Genomic DNA, 21585 nt, shown 5'->3' on the forward strand with positions numbered 1-21585 from the left:
GAGGCTAATCTGACACTTGAATAGCAGAGACCGTGAGACCATGTGATAATTTCTAATTGCGTAAGTTTTAAATAATTCAGTTTATCTGCAACTCAGTTAGTAGTTCATCCTTAAGTCTGTTTTCTTTCATCTTGGATCCTTTTTTCTCCACTTTCTTTTTTTCATACTTTTTATTCAGGTATAATATATAGAACAGTAACTAGTGTGATAAATCTTCACAAATTGAACACACCCATATAACCAGCATCCAGATTAAAAAAATGGCCATTTCCAGCAGTCTAGAAGCTCCCTTCGTGCCTGCTTTTAGTCATTGCCCCCCCATCCAAGGGTTACTGTCCTGACTTCCAATAGCATAAATTAATTTCGCTTCTTTTTTATTCTTTATAGAAATGGAATAATACAGTATATTCCCTTTTGTATACAACTTCTTACACTCATTATTATGTGAGATTTGTTGATTTTGCTAGATCTAGTTGTGCTTCATTCTTGTTGTTGTATGATATATGCTATAATTTATTCATTCTACTGTCGATGGGCATGTCTTAGTTATGTAGTGCGGCTATAACAGAAATACCATAAGTGGATGGCTTTAAAGAACTGAAGTTTATTTTCCCACAGCTTAAGAGTTTAGAAGTCTGAATTCAGGGTGCTGGTTCTAGATGAAAGCTTTCTCTCTTGACTCTGGAGGAAAGTCTGGGCTTTTTTACTATTAGGCACCGTAAAACTCTTCCAGCTTCTACCCAGTACCCAATTCTAAAACCACCACTTCCACATTTTAGGTGTCCGTTAGAGCAGCACCCTACTCTGCTAGTATCAGATTCTTAGTTATCTAGTGCTGCTATTACAGAAATACCACAAGCGGATGGCTTTAACAAACAAATTTATTTTCTTGTGGTTTAGGAGGCTAGAAGTCCAAGTTCTGTCTCTGTCAGCTCTGGAGGAAGGTCTTTGTCTCTGCAGCTTCTGCTTCCTGGTTCCTTGGAGATCTCCATGTGTCTTGGCATCTATCTTACCCCATCTCTCTCTCTCTCTGTTTGCTTGTTTAATCTTTTTTATATCTCAAAAGAGGTTGATTCAAGATAGAACCTATACTAATCCTGCCTCATTAACATAACAAAGACAACCCATTCTCAAATGGGTTAGGCATAGAGGTCAGGATTTATAACACATATTTTGGGGGAACATCATTCAATCCATAGCAGGCATCTTTGTAGTTTCCAGTTTTGGGTTGTACAAACAGTTCTATGAACATTTTGGTACTTATCTTAATACAAATAGATACATTTTTTTTTGTTGTTGGGTATATATCTAGGAGTGGAATTGCTAGTTCACAGAATATGCTTAGGTTCAGTTTTAGCAGACACTGTAAAACGATTTTCCAAAGTGGTTATACAGTTTACACGTCTGCCAGCAGTATGAGAGTTACACCGCTGGTAGGAGTGCAAATCAGTGTTATTTTACTTTTAAATTCGATAAGACCATTTAAAGTAAGAGATGTTTATAAACATGATAGAACTAAATTAAAATGTTCAAATTTAATTCAGCTTTAAGTTGATGAGCTCAGCTAGATATATCCCTCCCACCCATCCATCTCTGTTCGTAATACATGAAGTGCCTACAGTGAGGAGGGCTTTATGTTATGGAATGGGGAAAAAGCAGACGCAAACCAAAATGAATCTTTCTCTAAGAAGATTATTATGTAGAACAGTAGATCCCAACTGGGAGTGATTTTTGCACTTCATGGGACATTTGTCTATATCTGCAGACATTTTTGATTGTCAATATTGGGGAATTTTACTGCCAGCTAGAAGCCCTGGTTTCACAGTGGTTAAGTGCTCGGCTGCTAACTGACAAGTCAGCAGTTTGAACCTACCAGCTGCATTGTGGGAGAAAGATGAGGCAGTCTGCTTCCGTAAAGATTTACAGCCTTGGGAATATCGTGGGGGCAGTTCTACTCTGTCCTATAAAGTCACTATGAGTTGGAATCAACTCGGTGGCAACGGGTTTGGTTGGTTTGGTTTACTGCCAGCTGGCTTACTGCCAGCTAGTAGAAAGGGGTCAACCCATTGCTGTCGAGTTGATTCTGACTCATAGCAACCCTATAGGACAGAGTAGAACTGCCCCCATAGAGTTTCCAAGGAGCACCTGGTGGATTCGAACTACCGACGTTTTGGTTAGCAGCCGTAGCACTTAACCACTACACCACCAGGGTTTCCAAAATGAATCAGAATTGACTCTATGGCAACAAGTTTGGTTTTATTTTTGGTTATTGTCGTTTTTAATCCCATGCATTGTAGGATGTTTAGCAGCATCCAGGAAAGATGTCAGGGATGCAGCTAAACATTCTACAAAGTGTGGGATTAAAAAAAAAAAACAAAAACCTGTTGCCATAGAGTCATTTCTGACTCATAGCTACCCTGTAGGACAGAGTAGAACTGCCCCATATGGTTTCAAAGGAGTGCCTGGTGGATTTGAACTGTCAGCCTTCCAGTTAGCAGCTGTAGCTCTTAACCACTATGCCACCAGGGTTTCCATGCATGACGTAGTCCCCCCAAATAAAGAATTATCTGGCCCAAAGCATTAGAAATGCTTAGGATTCTACTTCTAGGAAGGAGGAGTGAGACATACTTTTCTGTTCCTCCTGCTAAGTATAATTCAAAACCCTAAACACTATATATTAAGCAAACATGGATAAGACACTGAGGTGAGAGAAAAAGACTTGCTGGGGCCTCCAGATCTGAGGAATTATACAGTGATGAGTTTTCTGGGTTTTCTTTTTGCCTCATATATTTTATACTTGGAGCTGAAGAAGCTGGAAACCTAGAAATGCCAATGGGCACACACAGAAAAAAAAAATTAAAAAAGATACACAGAAAAAAAAATAGGCCTGAAAAAAAGCTTACTGTCTCTACCAAAGGCTCAGGAAGGAGATAGCCTAGTAAGACAGAAAGCTTTTAGACAATAACAACTCAAATCCAGCCAAACACCACAGAAAAAAAAAAAAAAAACTGTGGCCCCACCCCATCCACACCAGCAAAGGCTGAATGGAGAGCCTAGACTTCCAAACTCAACAGGCTGTAATGAGGCACCCCAACACCCCTGCTGGATGGTGTCAGAGAAGTAGGGAGCTGGTAATGAGGCCTCCCCCTGAGGTATCAGTGGAGACCACATTGGGAGCCTGGAATTTAACCTCCATCCATCAATAATAACATATCCTCCCCTTCTGTGGCGTAATGGATTGCTTTTTTGTGTGGCCTTTCGAGCCATGGTTTTATAACTCCTACCCAGGAGATTGGACGGGACTGTGTGATAGCGTAGTTATGAGCCACTAAGAGGATTGGTCAGTTTTGCCATCCTGCTGGGCTTGAAATGAGCCACCCCAGAGGTGGGAAAGCGAAGAGCCCACCACCACCAAGGAAGGAGAGATCCTCAAGGGAGAATCACAGGAGAGACCTGCAGGAGGCAGTGCGGTGGGTTTCCTAGCCCACGAAGCAAGAAAACTGAGTGCCTATGGGCAGAGACTGAGGGCCAGGAAGAAGCCTACAGCTGACCCACGAATTTGGGACTTTCCAGCCTCTGCAACCACTTGACCCATTTCCTCTATATGGTTTGTGAGTTCTGTGAGATGTTGCAGTGAATTAGGGAACCCAAAGACAGGAGGGAGAGTGCTGAGGAGAGAGGGAGTAGTTGATGTTGGTGATGATGGGATGGCACAGCAGCTTGGAAAAGTTGGATATTTGGGACATCTTTAACCTTGGCCTCATAGGAACCAGCTTTGTGCTGATCCTTGTAAAAGAAATTATTCATTTACCATCTGTGCTGGCGCAGTCTCAGAGGAGGTCTAGTGGATAGTTACTACTTTCGTGAGGCTACACTCATCCTTGTGAAGTCAGTAGAGTTCATGTGGGGAGCATCAATGAGGCACTGTTACACCTCTTGGCCAGGGAAATGTTAGAGGATACCTAGTGGGGAGCTGGAACTTCCACTCCCACTGAGAAGTAATGAGGAGACAGCCCCTCAGGTGTGAAAGGAGACTTTGGAGGGAACCTGGACTTCTACCCCAACCTGGCAATAATGGAATGACACCCCCCTGCTTTTCCTGCTGAAGCAGTGTCAGAGAAGGCCAGTTAAAACTGAGGGTTTAAATAAGATCCAAAATTCCATAACATAATGCCCAAAATATCCAGGTTTCAATAAAAAAAAAAATTACTCATCATACCAGGAAGATCTCAAACTGAATGAAAAATGAGAATCCATAGATAACCAACACTGAGATGATAGAGATGTTAGAGTTCCATGATTAGGATTTTAAAGCAGGCATTATAAAATGCTTCAATGAATAATTATTAATATGCTTGAAACAAATGATATAATAGACAGTCTTAGCAAATAAATAGAAAATATAAAGTTCAAAATAAAAATTTTAGAACTATAAAAAAACTGAAATAAAAAAAACTCAATAGTTGAGCTCAACAGCAGAATGGAGGGGACAGAGGAAAAATCAGTGAACTGGAAGCGCAATAGAAATTACCCAAACTGAACAACATATAGAAGATACGTTGTTGTCAGGTGCCATAGAGTCGGTTCCGACTCATAGCGATCCTGTGCACAACAGAACGAAACACTGCCCGGTCCTGAGCCATCCTTACAATCTTTGTTATGCTTGAGCTCATTGTTGCAGCCACTGTGTCAGTCCACCTCGTTGAGGGTCTTCCTCTTTTCCGCTGACCCTGTACTCTGCCAAGCATGATGTTCTTCTCCAGGGACTGATCCCTTCTGACAACATGTCCAAAGTATGTAAGACGCAGTCTCGCCATCCTTGCCTCTAAGGAGCATTCTATCTGTACTTCTAAGACAGATTTGTTTGTTCTTTTGGCATTCCATGGTATATTCAATATTCTTTGCCAACGCCACAATTCAAAGGCATCAATTCTTCTTCTGTCTTCCTGATTCATTGTCCAGCTTTCACATGCATATTATGCGATTGGAAATACCATGCCTTGGGTCAGGCGCACCTTAGTCTTCAAGGTGACATTTTTGCTCTTCAACACTTTAAAGAGGTCCTTTGCAGCAGATTTACCCAGTGCAATGCATCTTTTGATTTTTTGACTGCTGCTTCCATGGCTGTTGATTGTGGATCCAAGTAAAATGAAATCCTTGACAATTTCAGTCTTTTCTCCGTTTATCGTGATGTTGCTCATTGGTCCAGTTGTGACGATTTTTGTTTTCTTTATGTTGAGGTGTAATCCATACTAAAGGCTGTGGTCTTTGATCTTCATTAGTAAGTGCTTCAAATCTTCTTCACTTTCAGCAAGCAAGGTTGTGTCATCTGCATAACGCAGGTTGTTAATGAGTTATCCAACCCTAATGCCCCGTTCTTCTTCATATAGTCCAGCTTCTTGGATTATTTTCTCGGCATACAGATTGAATAGGTATGGTGAAAGAATACAACCCTGATGCGCACCTTTCCTGATTTTAAACCAATCAGTATCCCCTTGTTCTGTCCGAACAACTGCCTCTTGATCTATGTAAAGGTTCCTCATGAGCACAATTAAGTGTTCTGGAATTCCCATTCTTTGCAATGTTATCCATAATTTGTTATGATCCACACAGTTGAATGCCTTTGCATAGTCAATAAAACACAGGTAAACATCCTTGTGGTATTCTCTGCTTTCAGCCAGGATCCATCTGACATCAGGAATGATATCCCTGGTTCCATGTCCTCTTCTGAAACCGGCCTGAATTTCTGGCACTTCTATCAATACACTGCAACAGCTGTTTTTGAATGATCTTCAGCAGAATTTTGCTTGCGTGTGATATAAATGATATTGTTCTATAATTTCCACATTCAGTTGGATCACCTTTCTTGGGAATAGGCATAAATATGGCTCTCTTCCAGCCAGTTGGTCAGAAAGCTGTCTTCCATATTTCTTGGCATAGATGAGTGAGCACTTCCAGTGTTTCATCTGTTTGTTGCAACATCTCAATTGATATTCCATCAATTCCTGGAGCCTTGTTTTTTGCCAATGCCTTCAGAGCAGCTTGGACTTCTTCCTTCAGTATCTGATCATATAGGAAATATACTGGGGAGAAAAAAGAAGAGAGCCTCAGAAATGTGTGGTGCTATAAAAAAGATTTAATACTTGTGTCATCAGAGTGCCAGTAGGAGAGGAGAAAGAGGGCAGAGTTGAAAAAGCACTTGAAGAAATGGTGGATGAAAACTTTCAAAGTTTTGCAAAAGGTATAAAGATATAAACTTCTGGATTTAAAGAGCTGAGCAAACCACAAACAGGATAAAATGAAAGAATTCTAGACCAAGACATATAATAGTCAAACTTCGGAACACTTAGGGACAAAGAAAAAATCTAGAAACAGCAGGAGAGAAAAAACACGTTACCATAAAGGTTGTAAAGATAACACTAAAATCTCCAAACACTTCTTCAACTTGGTAAGTGCATCTCTAACAACTAATATTTTACTTAATGTTGAAAGACATTTTCCCTTACTCAAGAAGAACTAGGCAATGATATCTTTCTTCTCTCACCACTGTTAGCCAATGTAGTGCTGGAAATTAGGCAATAAGGCAAGAAAAGGAAATAAAAGGCATTCAGATTGGAAAATAAGAAATATTTGAAGATGACATGTTTGTCTAGGTAGAATTCCCAAGGAATCTACCAAAAACAAACAAAAAAAAACCCTCCTTGAACTAATAAGTGAATACAGCAGTGAGATTACAGAATATAAGATAAACATACAAAGCTCAATTGCATTTATATATATTATCAGTTAACACATGACCACTGAAATTTAAAATATAATACCATTTATAGTCACTAAAAAAAGAAGAAATAGTTTGGTGTAAATTTAACAAACATGTACAGAACTGGTGTGCTGTATAGTACAAAGCACTAATGAAAGAAATAAAAAATCTAGTAAATGGAGATACATACCATGCTCATGGATTGGAAGACTCAACATAATAAAGATGCCCATTCTACCCAAATTGATATACAGATTTAACACAATTTGTGTCAAAATTGCAGCAAGATTTTTTTTTGTAGATACAGAGAAGATTATTCTAAAATTTATATGAAAAGGCAAGGAACTAGAATAAATGAATACAATTTTGAGAAAGACGAATAAAGTAGGGGAAATCAGCTTACTCAATTTCAAGATTTATTATATAGCTATAGTAATCAAGTCTCTGTGAAGTTGACATAGGGAACAGAATAGAGAACCTAGAAATCGAGCCTCAAAAATATAACTAACTTGACAAAAGTTCAAAAGCAATTCAGTGGAGGAAACAGACATTTCAAAAAATGGTGCTGGAGCAATTAGACATTCATGGGCAAAAAATGAACCTCAAACTCAGCCTCATACCTTATGTAAAAGTTAACTTAAAATGGATCATGGACTTAAATATATCAGGTAAAAACATATAACGTTAGAAAAAAAAAAAGGAGAAAATCTTCAGGACATAGGGCTAGGCAAAGAGTTCTTAGACTGGATACCAAAAGCATGATCCATGAAAGAAAAAAAAAATGATAAATTGGATGTCATGGATTGAATTGTGTCCCCCAAAAATATCTCTCAGCTTGGCTAGGTCATGATTCCCTTTTATGATTGTCTACCATTTTATTTTCTGATGTGATTTCCCTATATGTTGTAAATCCAATCACTATGATATAATAAAGATGGATTAGCAGCAGTTACATCGATGAGGTCTACAAGATTATTTAATGTCTTAAGCTAATCTCTTTTGAGATATAAAAGAGACAAGTGAGCAGAGAGACACAGAGACTTCATACCACCAAGAAAACAACACCAGGAGCAGAGCTCATCCTTTGGACCTGAGGTTCCTGCTCTGAGATGCTCCCAGACCAAGTGAAGATTGATGACAAGGACCTTCCTCCAGAGCTGACAGAGAGAGAAAGCCTTCGCCTGGAGCTGATGCCCTGAATTTGGACTTATAGCCTACTAAACAGTGAGGGAATAAATTTCTCTTTATTAAAGCTATCCACTTGTGGTATTTCTGTTATAGCATCACTAGATGACTAAGACATTGGACTTTATAAAAATTAAAAACATTTGATCTGCAAAAAAGCCTGTTAAGAGAATGAAAATTCAAACTACAAACTGAGATAAGGATTTTGAAAAATCACATATTTGACAAGGGACTAGTATCTGAAATATATAAAGAATTTTCAAAGCTCAACAGTTAAAAAAAGCAAACTCAACAGTAAAAAAAAAAAAAAAAATCAATTAGAAAATAGTTCAAAAAATATAAACAGAGTAATATACAGTTGGTAAATAGGGATACCATGAGTCAAAATTGACCCGAAAGCACACAAGAACAAATAGTACATGAAAAGATAGTCAACATCCTTAGCCATTAGGGAAATGTAAACTAAAGACACAAGGTACCACTATACACATGAGAGAATAGATAAAACTAAAAAAAAAAAAAGTGACAACATATAAACGATGGCAAAAATAAGGAGATACTGCATTGGTCATATATTGCTGGTGGGAATATAAAATAGTACAGCCACTCTGAAAAACAGATTGGCAGTTTCTTCAACAACTAAACTTGCAACTATCTTATGGCCCAGCAATTGCACTTCTGAGCAATTTCTAAGAGAAATAACAACTTAAGTCCACACAAAACCTGAACATGAGTATTTATAGCAGCTTTTTTCATCAAAGCCCCAAACTGGAAACAACTTAAATCTCTTTTCAAAGTTAAACAAACTTTGGTACATCCATACCGTGGAATGCTACTTAGCAATAAAAAATAATGAACTATTGATAAATGCAGTAACCTGGATGAATCTCAGAAAATTAGGCTGAATGAAACATTCCAATTCTAAAGGGTATGATTTCATTGATAAAACATTCTTGAAATGAGAGAGTTATAGAAATAGAGAACAAATTAGTGGCTGCCAAAGGTTAAGGAGGAGGTGGGGGTGGGAAGGAAGTGGGTCTGGTTATAAAAAGGCAACATAAAGGACGCTTTGTAATGGAAATGTTCTGTATCTTGATTGTATTAATGTCAACATCCTGGTTACTGTATTGTACGATATTTTTGTAGTATGTTATCATTGGGAGAAACTGAGTAAAGAGTACATACGACAGAAGAACTAGATGGTGCCCAGCTACCACCAATGACTGCCTTGACAGGGAACACAACAAAGAGTCCCTGATGGAGCAGGAGAAAAGTGGGGTGCAGAACTCAAATTCTGGTAAAAAGAGCAGACTTTAATGGTCTGAGGCTGGAGGGATCCCAGAAGACCTGGCCCCCAGACTCTCTGTTAGCCCAGAACTGAAAACACTCCCGAAGCCAACTCTTCAGACAAAGAATAGACTGGCCTCCAATACATAAAATGATACTCGTGAAGAGAGTGCTTCTTGAGTCTAAATGGGCAGCTCCTGTCAGAAGCGAGATGAGAAGGCAAAAAGGGACAGGAGCTGGTTGAATGGACATGGGAAATCTGGGGTGGAAAGGAGAAGTGTGCTGTCATAGAGCAACTAGGGTCACATAATAATGTAGGTATAAGTATTTGTATAACAAACTAACTTGAATGGTAAACTTTCACTTAAAGCACAATTTAAAAAAGCAAAAATTTTGACTAAAAAGAAAATTAATACATAATTGGATTACCCTTTAATCGACTCGACAGCAACAGGGTAATATTATAGTGGGGTTTATAATTATAATATTATATAATATAATATTATAGTGGATTTTTTTTTCTTTGATGATTCACAAAGAAACAGCAATAAAAAATGAAACTGAATGTGGGTGTGTTCAGTTTATAAAAATTCACTGAGATGTATACCTAGGATTTATGTCCTTCTCTGTTTATTGATTTCAATAAAAAGTTTACTTAAGAATTGCAGAAAAAAAAGAGTACATGGGATCACTCTGTATTATTTCTTACAAATACATGTGACTTCACAGATATCTCAAATATATATATATATAAAAGAACAAAAAACCAAGCAAACCAACAAAATTGAACGAGTTAAAAAAATAAATGTCAATATTGCCACGGTTGAGATAACCCAATCTAGAAGGAAAGCCACATGTCAAATTAGGACACTAAGAAGCACTGTGGAAACCTGGAAACAGAAAAGATGAATGCTGACCTGGTTGGGAGGAAAGTCAAGGAAGGTTTTGCAGCATTAGTCAAGTTAGAATTGAGCCTTGAAGATTATCAGAGCTCTATAGAGCAGAAAATAGGAAAAAGCATTCCACACCAAGTTGAGGATGCACAAAAATTTTTTGTTGTGAAGAATAGTTAAAAGTTCAATGTAAGGTGTCTCAAAGTACATAGTGGGCAATGATGAGGTAGCTTGGGGCCTAGATCAAGGAGAGCCTTAAGTAGTAAGTGCTGTATTTCAAATGCCAGACTTTGGACTAATAATGTCATTGATGATCTACAGTGAAGTACAATTACTCTTGACACAGCGTCAGGAGCAGGAAGGGAGCAATGGCTTACCTTTCTAGCCACCCTGGAAGGCCAAATAAACCTAGCAATGCAGCAGTCAGAGCTCCTTGACATTCCGACATTATTGCTGCTTTTATAGGCAGTGAGTGGCGGGATCTCACCTTTGCTTCAGTAAGATACATTGGTGGTTGTCATTAGAAAGGAGAGGGATCAGAGGCCAAGAGCAGGAAATGGTAAAGGCCAGAATTGGGGGAATGAAAAGTGGAATAGAGGAGAATAGATGATTATGGGAGACATTTTATGGTACCTGGAGACTTCTGGATTGGGTAGAAAATCTGAGCTGATTCCAAGTTTTCTAGTCCAAGTTTTCAGGAAAATGGAAGTGCCATAAACTGAGATAAGAGCCCAGGAAGATGGATACATGCACGTGACAGGGAGGTGGTATGTTTGGTTTGACGCACATTGACCGTGAGGTGCTGCTGGTGACATCCAGGAAATAGATAGAAATTTGTTTCTGTAGCTCAGGAGAGAGAATCAGACTGGAGATGTGGCATAGGAGGTTTGGGTGAGGTCACTCTCTCAGAGTATATAGAGTGAGAAGAGGGTCAAGGACAGAACATGGGAGAATATTGACATTCAAGCCAGGGAAACTGTCTGAAGAGAAGAGGCCAGAGGTACAAGAGAAAAACTAGAACACGAAACTGCAAAGTCAAGGATGGGAAAATTCACAATGTGATTATGAGTAGTGTAGTCCCTTGCCACCACACATCTGTCATCTTGTACTGTGGTGGCTTGCATGTTGCTACGATGCTAGAAGCTGTGCCGTTGGTATTTTAAATAGCAGGGCCACCCATGGTGGACAGGTTTCAGCGGAGCTTTCAGTCTAAGACAGACCAGAAAGGCCTGACAGCCTACTTCTGAAAATTAGCCAATGAAAACGCTGTGGATCACAATAGAATACTGCCTGATATAGTGTAGAAGATCAGCTCCCCAGGTTGAAAGGCCCTCAAAACACAGTGGCCACAACAGCAGACTCTAGGGTACCAAGAGTTGTGAAGAAGGGGTAGGACTGGGCAATGTTTCCTTCTGTTATACATGCGATTGCCATGAGTCAGAGCCTACTCAATGGCAACTAACAACAGAGACCCGTGCTACTAAGAGTTCCTGTAGGGTCAGACGTGAGGAAAGGCCTTGAGTTTGACCCTTGAGTTAAAGTCATTGTAGATGACGATTTGGAGGTAGCACAGCAGGATGGGAAGGGCTGAGTATACAGCAAGGAATTGGGGCAGTGAGTGTGCAGGTTTTATTTTTCAATGTAATTTGTAACGTTATTATTAAAATTATTTCCCCCCACTAATTGTCTTGCACCTGGTCACTTGTATCCCAGCATCACTTCAATCGTTATATATGTTTGTAAGAAACCAAAAGTGACAGAGCCACAGAGAATAACCAAGTGTCAAGAAAACTTTTTACCATAGAGGTGGTTGTTTTTGGTGTATAGTTTTAAATCGAGTCATTTTATGTAGATTTTGTTTAAATACAGTTCCAGTTATTAGAAACTGGGTATTGGTGGATAAATGTAAATTGACATTTTAGCTTTGAGGCTTTTTTTTCTTTTTTAAATTAAAGAACTAAGTTTTGGAATATGTGTATGTCTGAATTTCATAAAAATTAAATTTTGTGTTTTTCAGTAGTCAATTCAGCTCTTTCCCAGTGCCAATTTTGCGTTGTGCACCCATGAGTCTTAGAGTAAAAGACTGGTTTCACAACCTCTAGGGATATCATGCAGTGGCAGAATATGAGATTTTTGAGGCCGAAACTAACCTGGTAGAAATTCAAATCCATCTTTTATCTTTTAGATAAAAGCCTTTGAAATCCTTTTAGTGTGAAGTTATCAGCAGGGTTGATTCTCATATAACCTCATTACTAACTCAGGGATTATTCAGAATGCATGGAGAGCAATGCTGGTGGCTTAACTCGGTTTTTATCAACGCTACAGCCCAGTAATAAGCCACAGGAGGTCCACCTCATTCTGCTTGGGAGTCTATCTTCTCCGTTCCCCCCTTGGAGATCACAGTACATATGCAAGGCTCTCATAAGTGTGCAGTAAAAGAAACCCGTTTTACTTTATTTGAGCATTTCCAAAACTTATTTAACCACAAAACTTTCTTTCCACATTAACATTTCATAATCCACCTACGGGCTTTGTAAGATAAAAGGTGGGATGGAGACTTGTGAGGGATTGATGTTTCAGAAGTAAGGGCTCTACTGCTGGAAGGATAGGGTGTTCTCAATATGTCTTTGTTATATGGATTGGACTTGGAGAAGCGTAAGAAAAAAACCTCACCCAGCCACATCACTGACCTCCACCCCCGCCAAGAACAGCAAGAACTGGTACCAGAGCTGTGCATATTTTCTGAAAAGATGTTTTCATCAGTTGTTGCCTTTACTTTCATTCAATGGTATAAGCTCCTCACTAATAAATCAGTGAGTCTGTTATTGACTGAAAAGTAAGAACAGAAAGTAGTTGTGTCAAGTTCAACAATTGTTATTTTAAGGCTTATTTAAAACAAGATAATGCACTACTTGGAAGGCAAGTCTAATTTCCCAAACTGAAACCATGTGGTGATTTACTTGTTCTATAAACCTGTGATCTTATCTGCTCAGGTTTACATTTGGAGCAATAAAATGGCTGGCAGCTGCTTCGGGTTGTCTGCATGAAGAGGAGACAGGAGATAAGAACATTCCTGTTTTTATTGCTGCCTTAAACATTTGAAGATGGGGTGGGGATGGAAAAAGGGTACTTATTATAGCCATAAATGCCCATCGAGTCTGATACCAAAGAAGTAAACCAGTCCTCTTTGGAGAGTGTGTTAAATTTCTCTGGCCTCTGGCCTCCATTTGTCAAACCTGCCAAAGGCTCAAAAAAAAATCATCAGAGGAGAGCTGCCACCTTTTCCTCACAAAAACAATCACTCCAGTTTGAAACTGTTTGGGGGCTCTGGGAGAATCATCGCCGGGTGCAAACTTTCAAGTTTTCTTGTGTGTTCATTGGAGGACCTTCCTTACCTCACTCCCATTGAGCTCCTTAGCAAGCGAGGGACTGCCTTGACCTGATTCCTGCTGACAAAATTCTGACAGGGTAGATACGGGATGGCATTTAGGGGGAGGGCATTGCCACAGACTCTGCCCGGTCATACCGACCAGTAGTGTCACCACTGGGAAGGTTGCTGCCTTCAGGAAGACTTAGTCGGAAGCCATTCAGGATTCCTGTCAGGTAAGAGTGTCTAAGAAGTTTACTACCCACCCAGCCCCCAAAAACCGTTTGCTGTTTAGTTGACTCTGAGTCATGGCAACAGGGCAGCCCCATGTGTGTCAGCGTAGAACTGTGCTCCATAGGGTTTTCGATGGCTGATTTTTCAGAAGTAGATCACCAGGCCTTTCTTCTGAAGTACTTCCGGGTGGACTCGAACCATTAACCCTTTGTACCACCCTTGGACTCCTAAGAAGTTTATTAAAACCCTTGAATTTTCATGACTCTCAAAATGTATCAATGTGGTCTGTATCGAGGCCTAAAGTTCTTAGGCATTCTTCTTTGGATATCACTACTCAAGTTAATAGCTGCCAAAATCATGACAGAATCTGGTGGGGGGGATTTTTATTGCCTAATAAATAACATCATAGAAGGTCATAATTCCATATTAGCCACTAAATTGCTAAAATGTATAAAACATGCAAAGTTGGGTTCAAGATATGGATGAAAAACAGCTCAGTGACATTTCCTAAGAATTATTCATTTTCTCTCTTAATGTGAAAATGGAGCGGGAACATTCTCCTAAATCCCAAGCTTAGAAGGCTGAACGCTGCCTGGAGGCCTTAGAAAATTACATGCACAACGTCATTTTTCTTTAGTTTTTAAATTAAAAATTAGAAAATTCTCTACAGAATTTTGGAAGAAATCACAAGTGTTCAGACCACATAAGACTTAGAGGGACCTCTAGGGACCCCCATCACGGTCTTCATCTGCCATCATGTAGAAAGACGCTGAAGTCATGTTAGGGAGAGAAGAGGCTCCTTGATTCTGGAAAGCCTTCATTGTTAGTTTAACCTTCTTCTGCAGTGAATTCTAAGATGCAGCTATGCTTATTGGCAAGAAGTTTTTATTTTTGGATACAGTGATTTTCTGCAGACAAAATGAATCTATTTTCAATTGTTCTGCCCTTAATTGGGAATAGCTGTTTCTCCCAAATAAACAAACAATAACAACAGACACACACACCAGCCTTTGCTGTGGTCCTTTATCTCCTTGACAATCAGTCACCTGACAAACTTCTTTAACTTTTTCACCCTTTCAGGTCCCTGAAAATTGTTCTGAATCTCAGAACCTAAACCATTCCACCAAACCCGTCATTTCCAAAAAGAAACATCAGTACAGTGGCAAAATGAGTTAAAAGTCAGAGAGAGATACTACTGTGTGTCCATTTATTGTGATTAGGATGGACAGAGAGACAAATACTCTTCTGAATGCTGTCCTCATTCCACTGCAAAGTGGATCTTGCAAAGGAGATCTTTGGAATTGGACATAAACTTGACCCCGTATACATCCCATGTGCTGCTGGATCCTTCCAGGAGTTGTAGTGTTGACATCCCTGTTGTTTTCCTTTTAGGCAAGTTGGACTAACATTTTCCATCTCAAATAAAAAAAAATTTTTTTTCTCTGTTGACAGAGACCAGATACTGCTACACTCAGCACATAATGGAAGTCACAGGAAACAGCATCTCTGTCACCAAACGCTGTGTACCGCTGGAAGAGTGCTTGTCCACTGGCTGCAGAGACGCCGAGCATGAAGGCCACAAGGTCTGGGAAACAAAGCAAGTGACTGGTACATCCTAGTCAGCCTTTCTTCACTTTTGATGCCTGCCAGTGCCATGAGCAAAGTCTCGCTCCCCGATGCAGGCTGGCTTTTGACTGTCTTTATACCATATGAAAAGATGCTTCCTCTCCTGTTTGCTCTAAAAGTATATAAATTTACACCAGAGCATAGGACAACTGATGTAAATTTTGTAAACACATGCGAAGAAGGTAACGAAAATTATAGTACATCCTTTCTTCACCCAGAAAAAAGGAATAAAGGTACTAGAAGAAAGAGGAGCAAGGAGCCAATTGTGTGCATCCTGGGAAAGCATTGCAGAGGTACCAGCAACTCCTGCAGCTCAGGATGGCCCAGGCAATGTAGCTTTAGAACTTTCTGTGAAGTGGGGGCTCAGGACTTTGTCAGGTTGCTGACTTGGGGAAAGCATCTGGAGGCTCCTGAGTCATTTGAGGAGGTAACAGGACCATCTTCTTGTGGGTTGTTCCCCTCAAACTTCTTCTGGTGTATGTACACAGATGCACTCCGTGCAAAATGAACTTTGAGGGCACCCCTGAAGGAGAATACAAAGAACCAGAGAAAGGCCCTCTGACTCATGATTGGAGGGGGAAATTCAGCTGTTGCTCCTGCGGGTGCCTCGGAGCTAGCTGTGTGTATGATCTTTTATATCAGGCCTTGGTCTTTATGTAGAGTCTGCCCACTTCACCACATCAGGCTGCCTTCCTGGTGGTTGGAGCAACTCCCACTCTCAGTACCTTGGAATAACACTGTCAGCAGAGGCTAAGTCTTAAGAAAACAAAAACCTAATTTTCAAGCAACATCATAAATATACTGAGAATTAACTTCTAAAATATGATCTGCTTGCTTGTTCCTGGTTTGAAATAGGAAGAGTAAAACCCAGGGCTTTCCCTGAACCTCCAGCAAGCTATGCTTGGCTCTCAGGCATTACTCTATGTACTTCACCAGGGAGGAAACTGAGGATCAGAGAGGTTATTTCCTGTGCTGAGGTCACACAGCTACTAAGTGACAGAGACAGAACCCAAACTCCTGACCTTCAATCTGTCTGTTCAATGTTACACTGTCTTCCTAGCCAGTGTCAACTGTGACCACAGACTCAAATCCTGCAGGACAATGACAATGATCTGTTATAGAGCTTGTCAAACTTTACTGTGCATATGAACCCCCGCTGGGGATTTTGTTAAAATGCAGATTCTAATTCTGTAGGTCTGGGGTGGGGCTTGAGATTTTCTATTTCTGACAAGCTCCCAACTGCTACCAAAACTGGCGTCTGTAGCCTACACGTTTGGGTTTATTTCTTTACTGTGGTCCATGAGTAAAGCAGTATGGTGCAAATGGTTTGAGTCTGTCCAGAGGCACCTTGGAAGAAAGGCCTGGCAATCTACTTCTGAACAATCACAAAAAAACCCCACTATCACAGCCATTGAAAATCCTATGGGGCACAGTTCTACTCTGACACACATGGGGTCGCTGTGAGTCAGAATCTATTCAACAACACCTTATAGCTAGTAACTGCGTAAATGAAAACCCTTTAAACTTAAACTCAGTCATGAGATTGGAGATAATTAGGCCAACAGTTCTAACGAAAGTGAATATTCAAATTTAAATTATCTGGCTGGTTGGCACCTGATTCTCACTGTTGAAACTTGGCAAATGAAAGTTTTTCAATTTAAGTTTCCTTTTTAAGTGGTCAGAAAGAACCTATTTTAAAAGGTAGGGCAAGTATTATAATCCCCATTTCACAGATGGAGTCTTTGAGGCCTAGGAAGATTGTGACACTTTGTAGAAACCACATGGTGGGGTTGCCAAAAAGAGAACCCTTGAAGTTCAGTCTAGGGAGTTTTCATTTTGACTTTGTTGCTTCCAGATAAAATAGCATCCCACTGCCCCCCAAATGCAGGGTTGACATCTCCTTTGTCAAACAGATAATTTTCATTTGAATCTTGCTGTGAGGGAGATGGTCCCTTTAAGAACTCCTTCCTCCTTCCAAAACCTGCCTGCTTCTCATCACCCTTCTTTTTCTCTTCCTTTCTTTTAGGTCTGCACTTCCTGCTGTGAAGGCAATATCTGTAACTTGCCACTCCCCCGAAATGAAACTGATGCCACTTTTGCCACAACATCACCCATAAATCAGACAAATGGGTATCCGCACTGCATGTCAGTGATAGTATCCTGCTTGTGGGTATGGTTGGGACTCACGTTATAGCAGCTCCAGGGCGCCGTGTATAGTAGCCATCCAAGGGAATCTCACTGGTCCATATTCATGCATGAGTCATTGGCCTGACAGTAGTTACATGTGAGAGACCACAACACTTAAGGATGTCTTCACAGCTGAGTATTACCACTTACCATTAGGAACAACCCTTGCTTCAGTATGGTCATTTTGAGTCTAACCAAAACCCCATCAAACCCAGCCTACCGCCCGTACAGACCCTGAGTTCTAAACCACAGGCCTTTGTTTATGCTCCAGGAAACAGTTATGTATTTATTGAGATCTGGGGTTCTTCATTTGGAATACGTGCATGAGCTGCAGAGGGGCCTGGGATCCTCTGAGATGCTAGGTGCTATGTTATATGGACATGCATAGATGTATGTTTTTCAGGACAAAGATAAAGAACCATTGGTTTTCATACAATCATGAATTCACTTACAGCTTTAGAATTTTAAAATGATTTTTCCAAAATGGATGGACTCTTTCCTTGGAGATGCTGATTGAGTCCCTGGAAGATAGTAAGCAGTTTGTCCAATTTATTTTCCCCACCGTTCTTCTTCCAATGGTGAGATTGATATTTCTTCTGCTCTATGTGGGAGATAAAAGATAATCATAGAAGTCTACTGTATGGTTGAGCAGTGGCTGCAGAAGGATTTTCCTCAACATAATGGAATCCATAAAGTGGCTAGGTTGATCCCTTTATATAATTGGTGAGAGTAGCCTTGACTTGGCAACTGGTTTTGCTCGCTAAGAGACTGGATTCCACCTGAACATTTAGATGTAGCCATCGTTCTAAGAGTCCCAAAGCAGAATATTTTTTCCAGAGGTGGGGTTTTCTCCAGGCATTGTTAATCTAGACAGAGGGAGGATTTCTGGACTGAAGGGAAGGTGATGTGTGGAGGCTGGTCTTAATTCAAAAAAGGCACAGTAAGTGGTTCAGCCAGCTTCTTCCTCCATCTGGAGCTTCTGTTACCACAGAGCCTTCCTTCCCTGTTCTAATTCCAAATCCCCAGTGACTTTAGGGAAAAGGTTCTGCCTGAATTGTCTTGCAGTTGATAGGGGAAAAAGACATAATATGCTAAGATGAGATGTATGTGGACCTGTGGGAGGATGACGATGCTAGTAAGGAGACCCAGTTGACTTCGCAGTGGGCCATTTTTGTTTCTTTTAGATGCTTGCTTTTGAAGTAGATGGTGAAATTTTCACCATCCTTCCTATTTTTTTTTTTTTTTGGCACCTCAAGTTACTATTTTTTTTCTTCTTCCTTGTAAATCATTTATACAATATTTATTTTTATATGGCATACTAGAAACTAAAATATATTGTAAAAAATTCTTTATTCTGAACAAGACGATCAAATTGGAATACTTATTTTCAGCAGTGGTAGAGCTTGTAATATATGTTTGTTGAAAGTTATCTATAATACTAGCACCAGTGTTGAAAAAAGTTAACTTATATCATGAGTGAGAGTAATGTGTTTGCCTTGAGGTTTTTGTTCATGGTTTCCTCAGTGGTGGTGTTCTAGAAGTATTCAGGTGGTGATCATCACTGGTATGAGTTTCTGTATAGGGTTATGCAGCATGTATACATGAATCTCAGAAGAGCCATTGCTGAGGAAGAGGCCAGTGTTGCCAGGCTTCATCTGCCCTGTATAGGAAAATGTCTCTGGCTCATAAAATGAGACCTTCTCAGGGACTAAATATGAATTGACATTGGTACCTCTGATACAGAATAATCTAAATTGCATCAAAGAAAATTTTATTTTATTAAATAAAATAAAATAAATTGCATCAGACAGCCTTAATTCAGAGGTTGGTAGGCATATTAATATGTTGTTTTAATGGGGGATGGGGAGTAGAGGGAGAGAAAGCAAGACATTTATGAAGCACCTCCTATGTGCCAGGCACTACGCTAAGCACTTTATGTAGGTTAGGTCATATAGTTCCCACAAGAACCCTCTGAGGAATATTACTACTATTTATGCTTTACAGATGAAGGTACTGAGGCTCATAGAAGCTCAATAACATGAAACCTTTTCCTTCAGATTTAGGTTATGTGGGACAAGGTGGGGTTGAAGAGGAAGAGAAGGTGGAATTAGCATCCCTAGGAAAGCTTCCAGGCCTGACTTCATGGGAATTTGTCCATCTTACCATGTGGAGTTTATCTAGTCCTGCTTCTGCAGGATGCCCTTTATGTGTGTCCCCAGGTGATATTTTTTCTTTGGGGGCTCAGGGGATGGCTTCCTCATTCATCTCTCTTGCTAAAAGATGAGACAGGTTGATCCTGCATCTCAAGATGCTACAAGATGTAATGAAATTTCGATGTTGTACATGTCTACAAGTACCAATTTCATGCATGGCCATTCTCCATTAGCATCTTCCAAGTACTGCATGCTATTTGAATAACAGACAAAATCCAAATGTTGGTTCTTAATGAGAAAGAGACCCCACCAAAGCCTCCCTGGCCATGTGCAGGGAGTCAGTTGACAATGGTGTGGATTCATTCATCACCCATTTCTGCGCCCATTACTGCAGACTGCACAAATGTTGCTGCGAGTATCCAGTGGGTCTTCCAGAATGGTTTGTGTTTAATTCTCTCTCAAGAAAGTGGTTTATTTGCCATCCCTGGCCTCAATGAGCCAAGAGGGATGTTGATATGGAAGGCCAAGGACAGGTCAGCCATCTAACCTATCAACCACATTTAACCTCCAGTTAAGTCCCACGTTGATGGAGTCTTGAAGTGCAAAGAGCAGCGATGTGTATATTAACCTCTGTACCACATATTTATTTTTCGACTCCCCATCGCATTTTCATGTCATTAGGAGATTAATGCCTAAATTTTGTAAATATTGTACATTTTGTAAATCAATGAATAAAGGTTTTAAGTGTATCTCACCAGGCTCCTCCCTGTCAGTCAATGGTTAATGCTCCCAGGTTATGTACAAGACATTGGGCTTAGGGCCACAGGGAGCCTCCTGCCAGGAGCTCACTTCCTATTGTACAGGCAAGAAGTACAAGTACGGAAAGATACGAGACAATTCACCCATGCCAGATGAGTCATACAGATGGTAAGAACCTCAAAAAATCAAAGAGGAAAGATTACTAGACTTTTCAACCAGGTCTGTAGTCTCCCTAGAACATTTCTTTGTTATCAGTCCTGCCCCATTAACCCTTTATTATTATACCTTACTCTATTCTTGGGGTAAATTATGTGAAGAATGATGTGATAGAAGGCATTTTCCCTTGATTATTTCTTTTGCAGGAAGAAATAAATCTTAGAATAGTATAAATGTCTTTTTTATTTATACAATGAATATATTATATATCTCTTAGTAAACTATAGACATTGAAAGTGATCTTGAAAAACTCCAGCTTATTTGTGATTCCTGGTTATTCTTTGACACCCAATATTTTGAAATTTTCAGGGGAGCACATCTTTCCCCCAAAGTTAGAGGCTGTCCATTAGGTTCTGGATCAGTGACGTCGTCAGCACTCCTTAAAATGTCATACTGTCATACGTACTCAAAGATAGCTCTGTGCCAATCTCTGAATAGTTCATGTGCTTAACGTAAATAGCCCTGCTGCCAGACTATGCTTTTAGAAAACCTAATTTTGAAAACAGAGGCTTACACGTTTAACCAGCTTGGGAGTTTAAAAAGGAGCCTTTATTTTATAAAGACATTTCATACCTCTTTCCTAACACATTTATAAGATTTTATTTACAAACACCACTTAAGGCATTCCAAGTATGTAAAGCCAGATGGAGTGCCTTGAATACATTATGGTATCTTTCATCTGAAATGCTTGAAGAGCGTTTCACAAATGTTTTTAATAAATTACCTTTAACTTCCTAACTAGCAGTGAAATATGTGAAAACTCTTTGAGCATCTATTATTTATCCATTTTGTAATTGGCAGAACTTGACCTGAGAGATTTAACCATTTTTCTGAGGTGACACTGTGGCTCAGAGGCAGGACTAAGGCTTGAGTATGAAACACCATGGCTTTAGCTTGGAGCACTCTCCACAGGAATGT

At 39.9% G+C, this 21585-nt stretch overlaps 1 protein-coding gene across 2 annotated transcripts in view; it reads left to right on the top strand.

Moving 5' to 3' along the window:
- LYPD6 (LY6/PLAUR domain containing 6) overlaps window positions 1-20364 on the top strand; it is a 141220-nt gene extending 120856 nt beyond the window's left edge. Inside the window, exons 4-5 of one of the 2 annotated variants that reach the window (XM_049887175.1) lie at window positions 15179-15309; window positions 17379-20364. In XM_049887175.1, coding sequence (XP_049743132.1) covers window positions 15179-15309; window positions 17379-17546 — 299 coding nt within the window. In that variant the 3' untranslated portion in view covers window positions 17547-20364. Of the gene's footprint in view, window positions 1-15178; window positions 15335-17378 lie in introns of both variants that reach the window. The other variant, XM_049887176.1, reaches the window with a different exon arrangement.
- The last annotated feature ends 1221 nt before the right edge of the window (window positions 20365-21585 follow it).

Source organism: Elephas maximus, chromosome 6 (assembly GCF_024166365.1).
Source record: "Elephas maximus indicus isolate mEleMax1 chromosome 6, mEleMax1 primary haplotype, whole genome shotgun sequence".
In the NCBI taxonomy this organism is placed as follows: Eukaryota; Metazoa; Chordata; class Mammalia; order Proboscidea; family Elephantidae; genus Elephas; species Elephas maximus.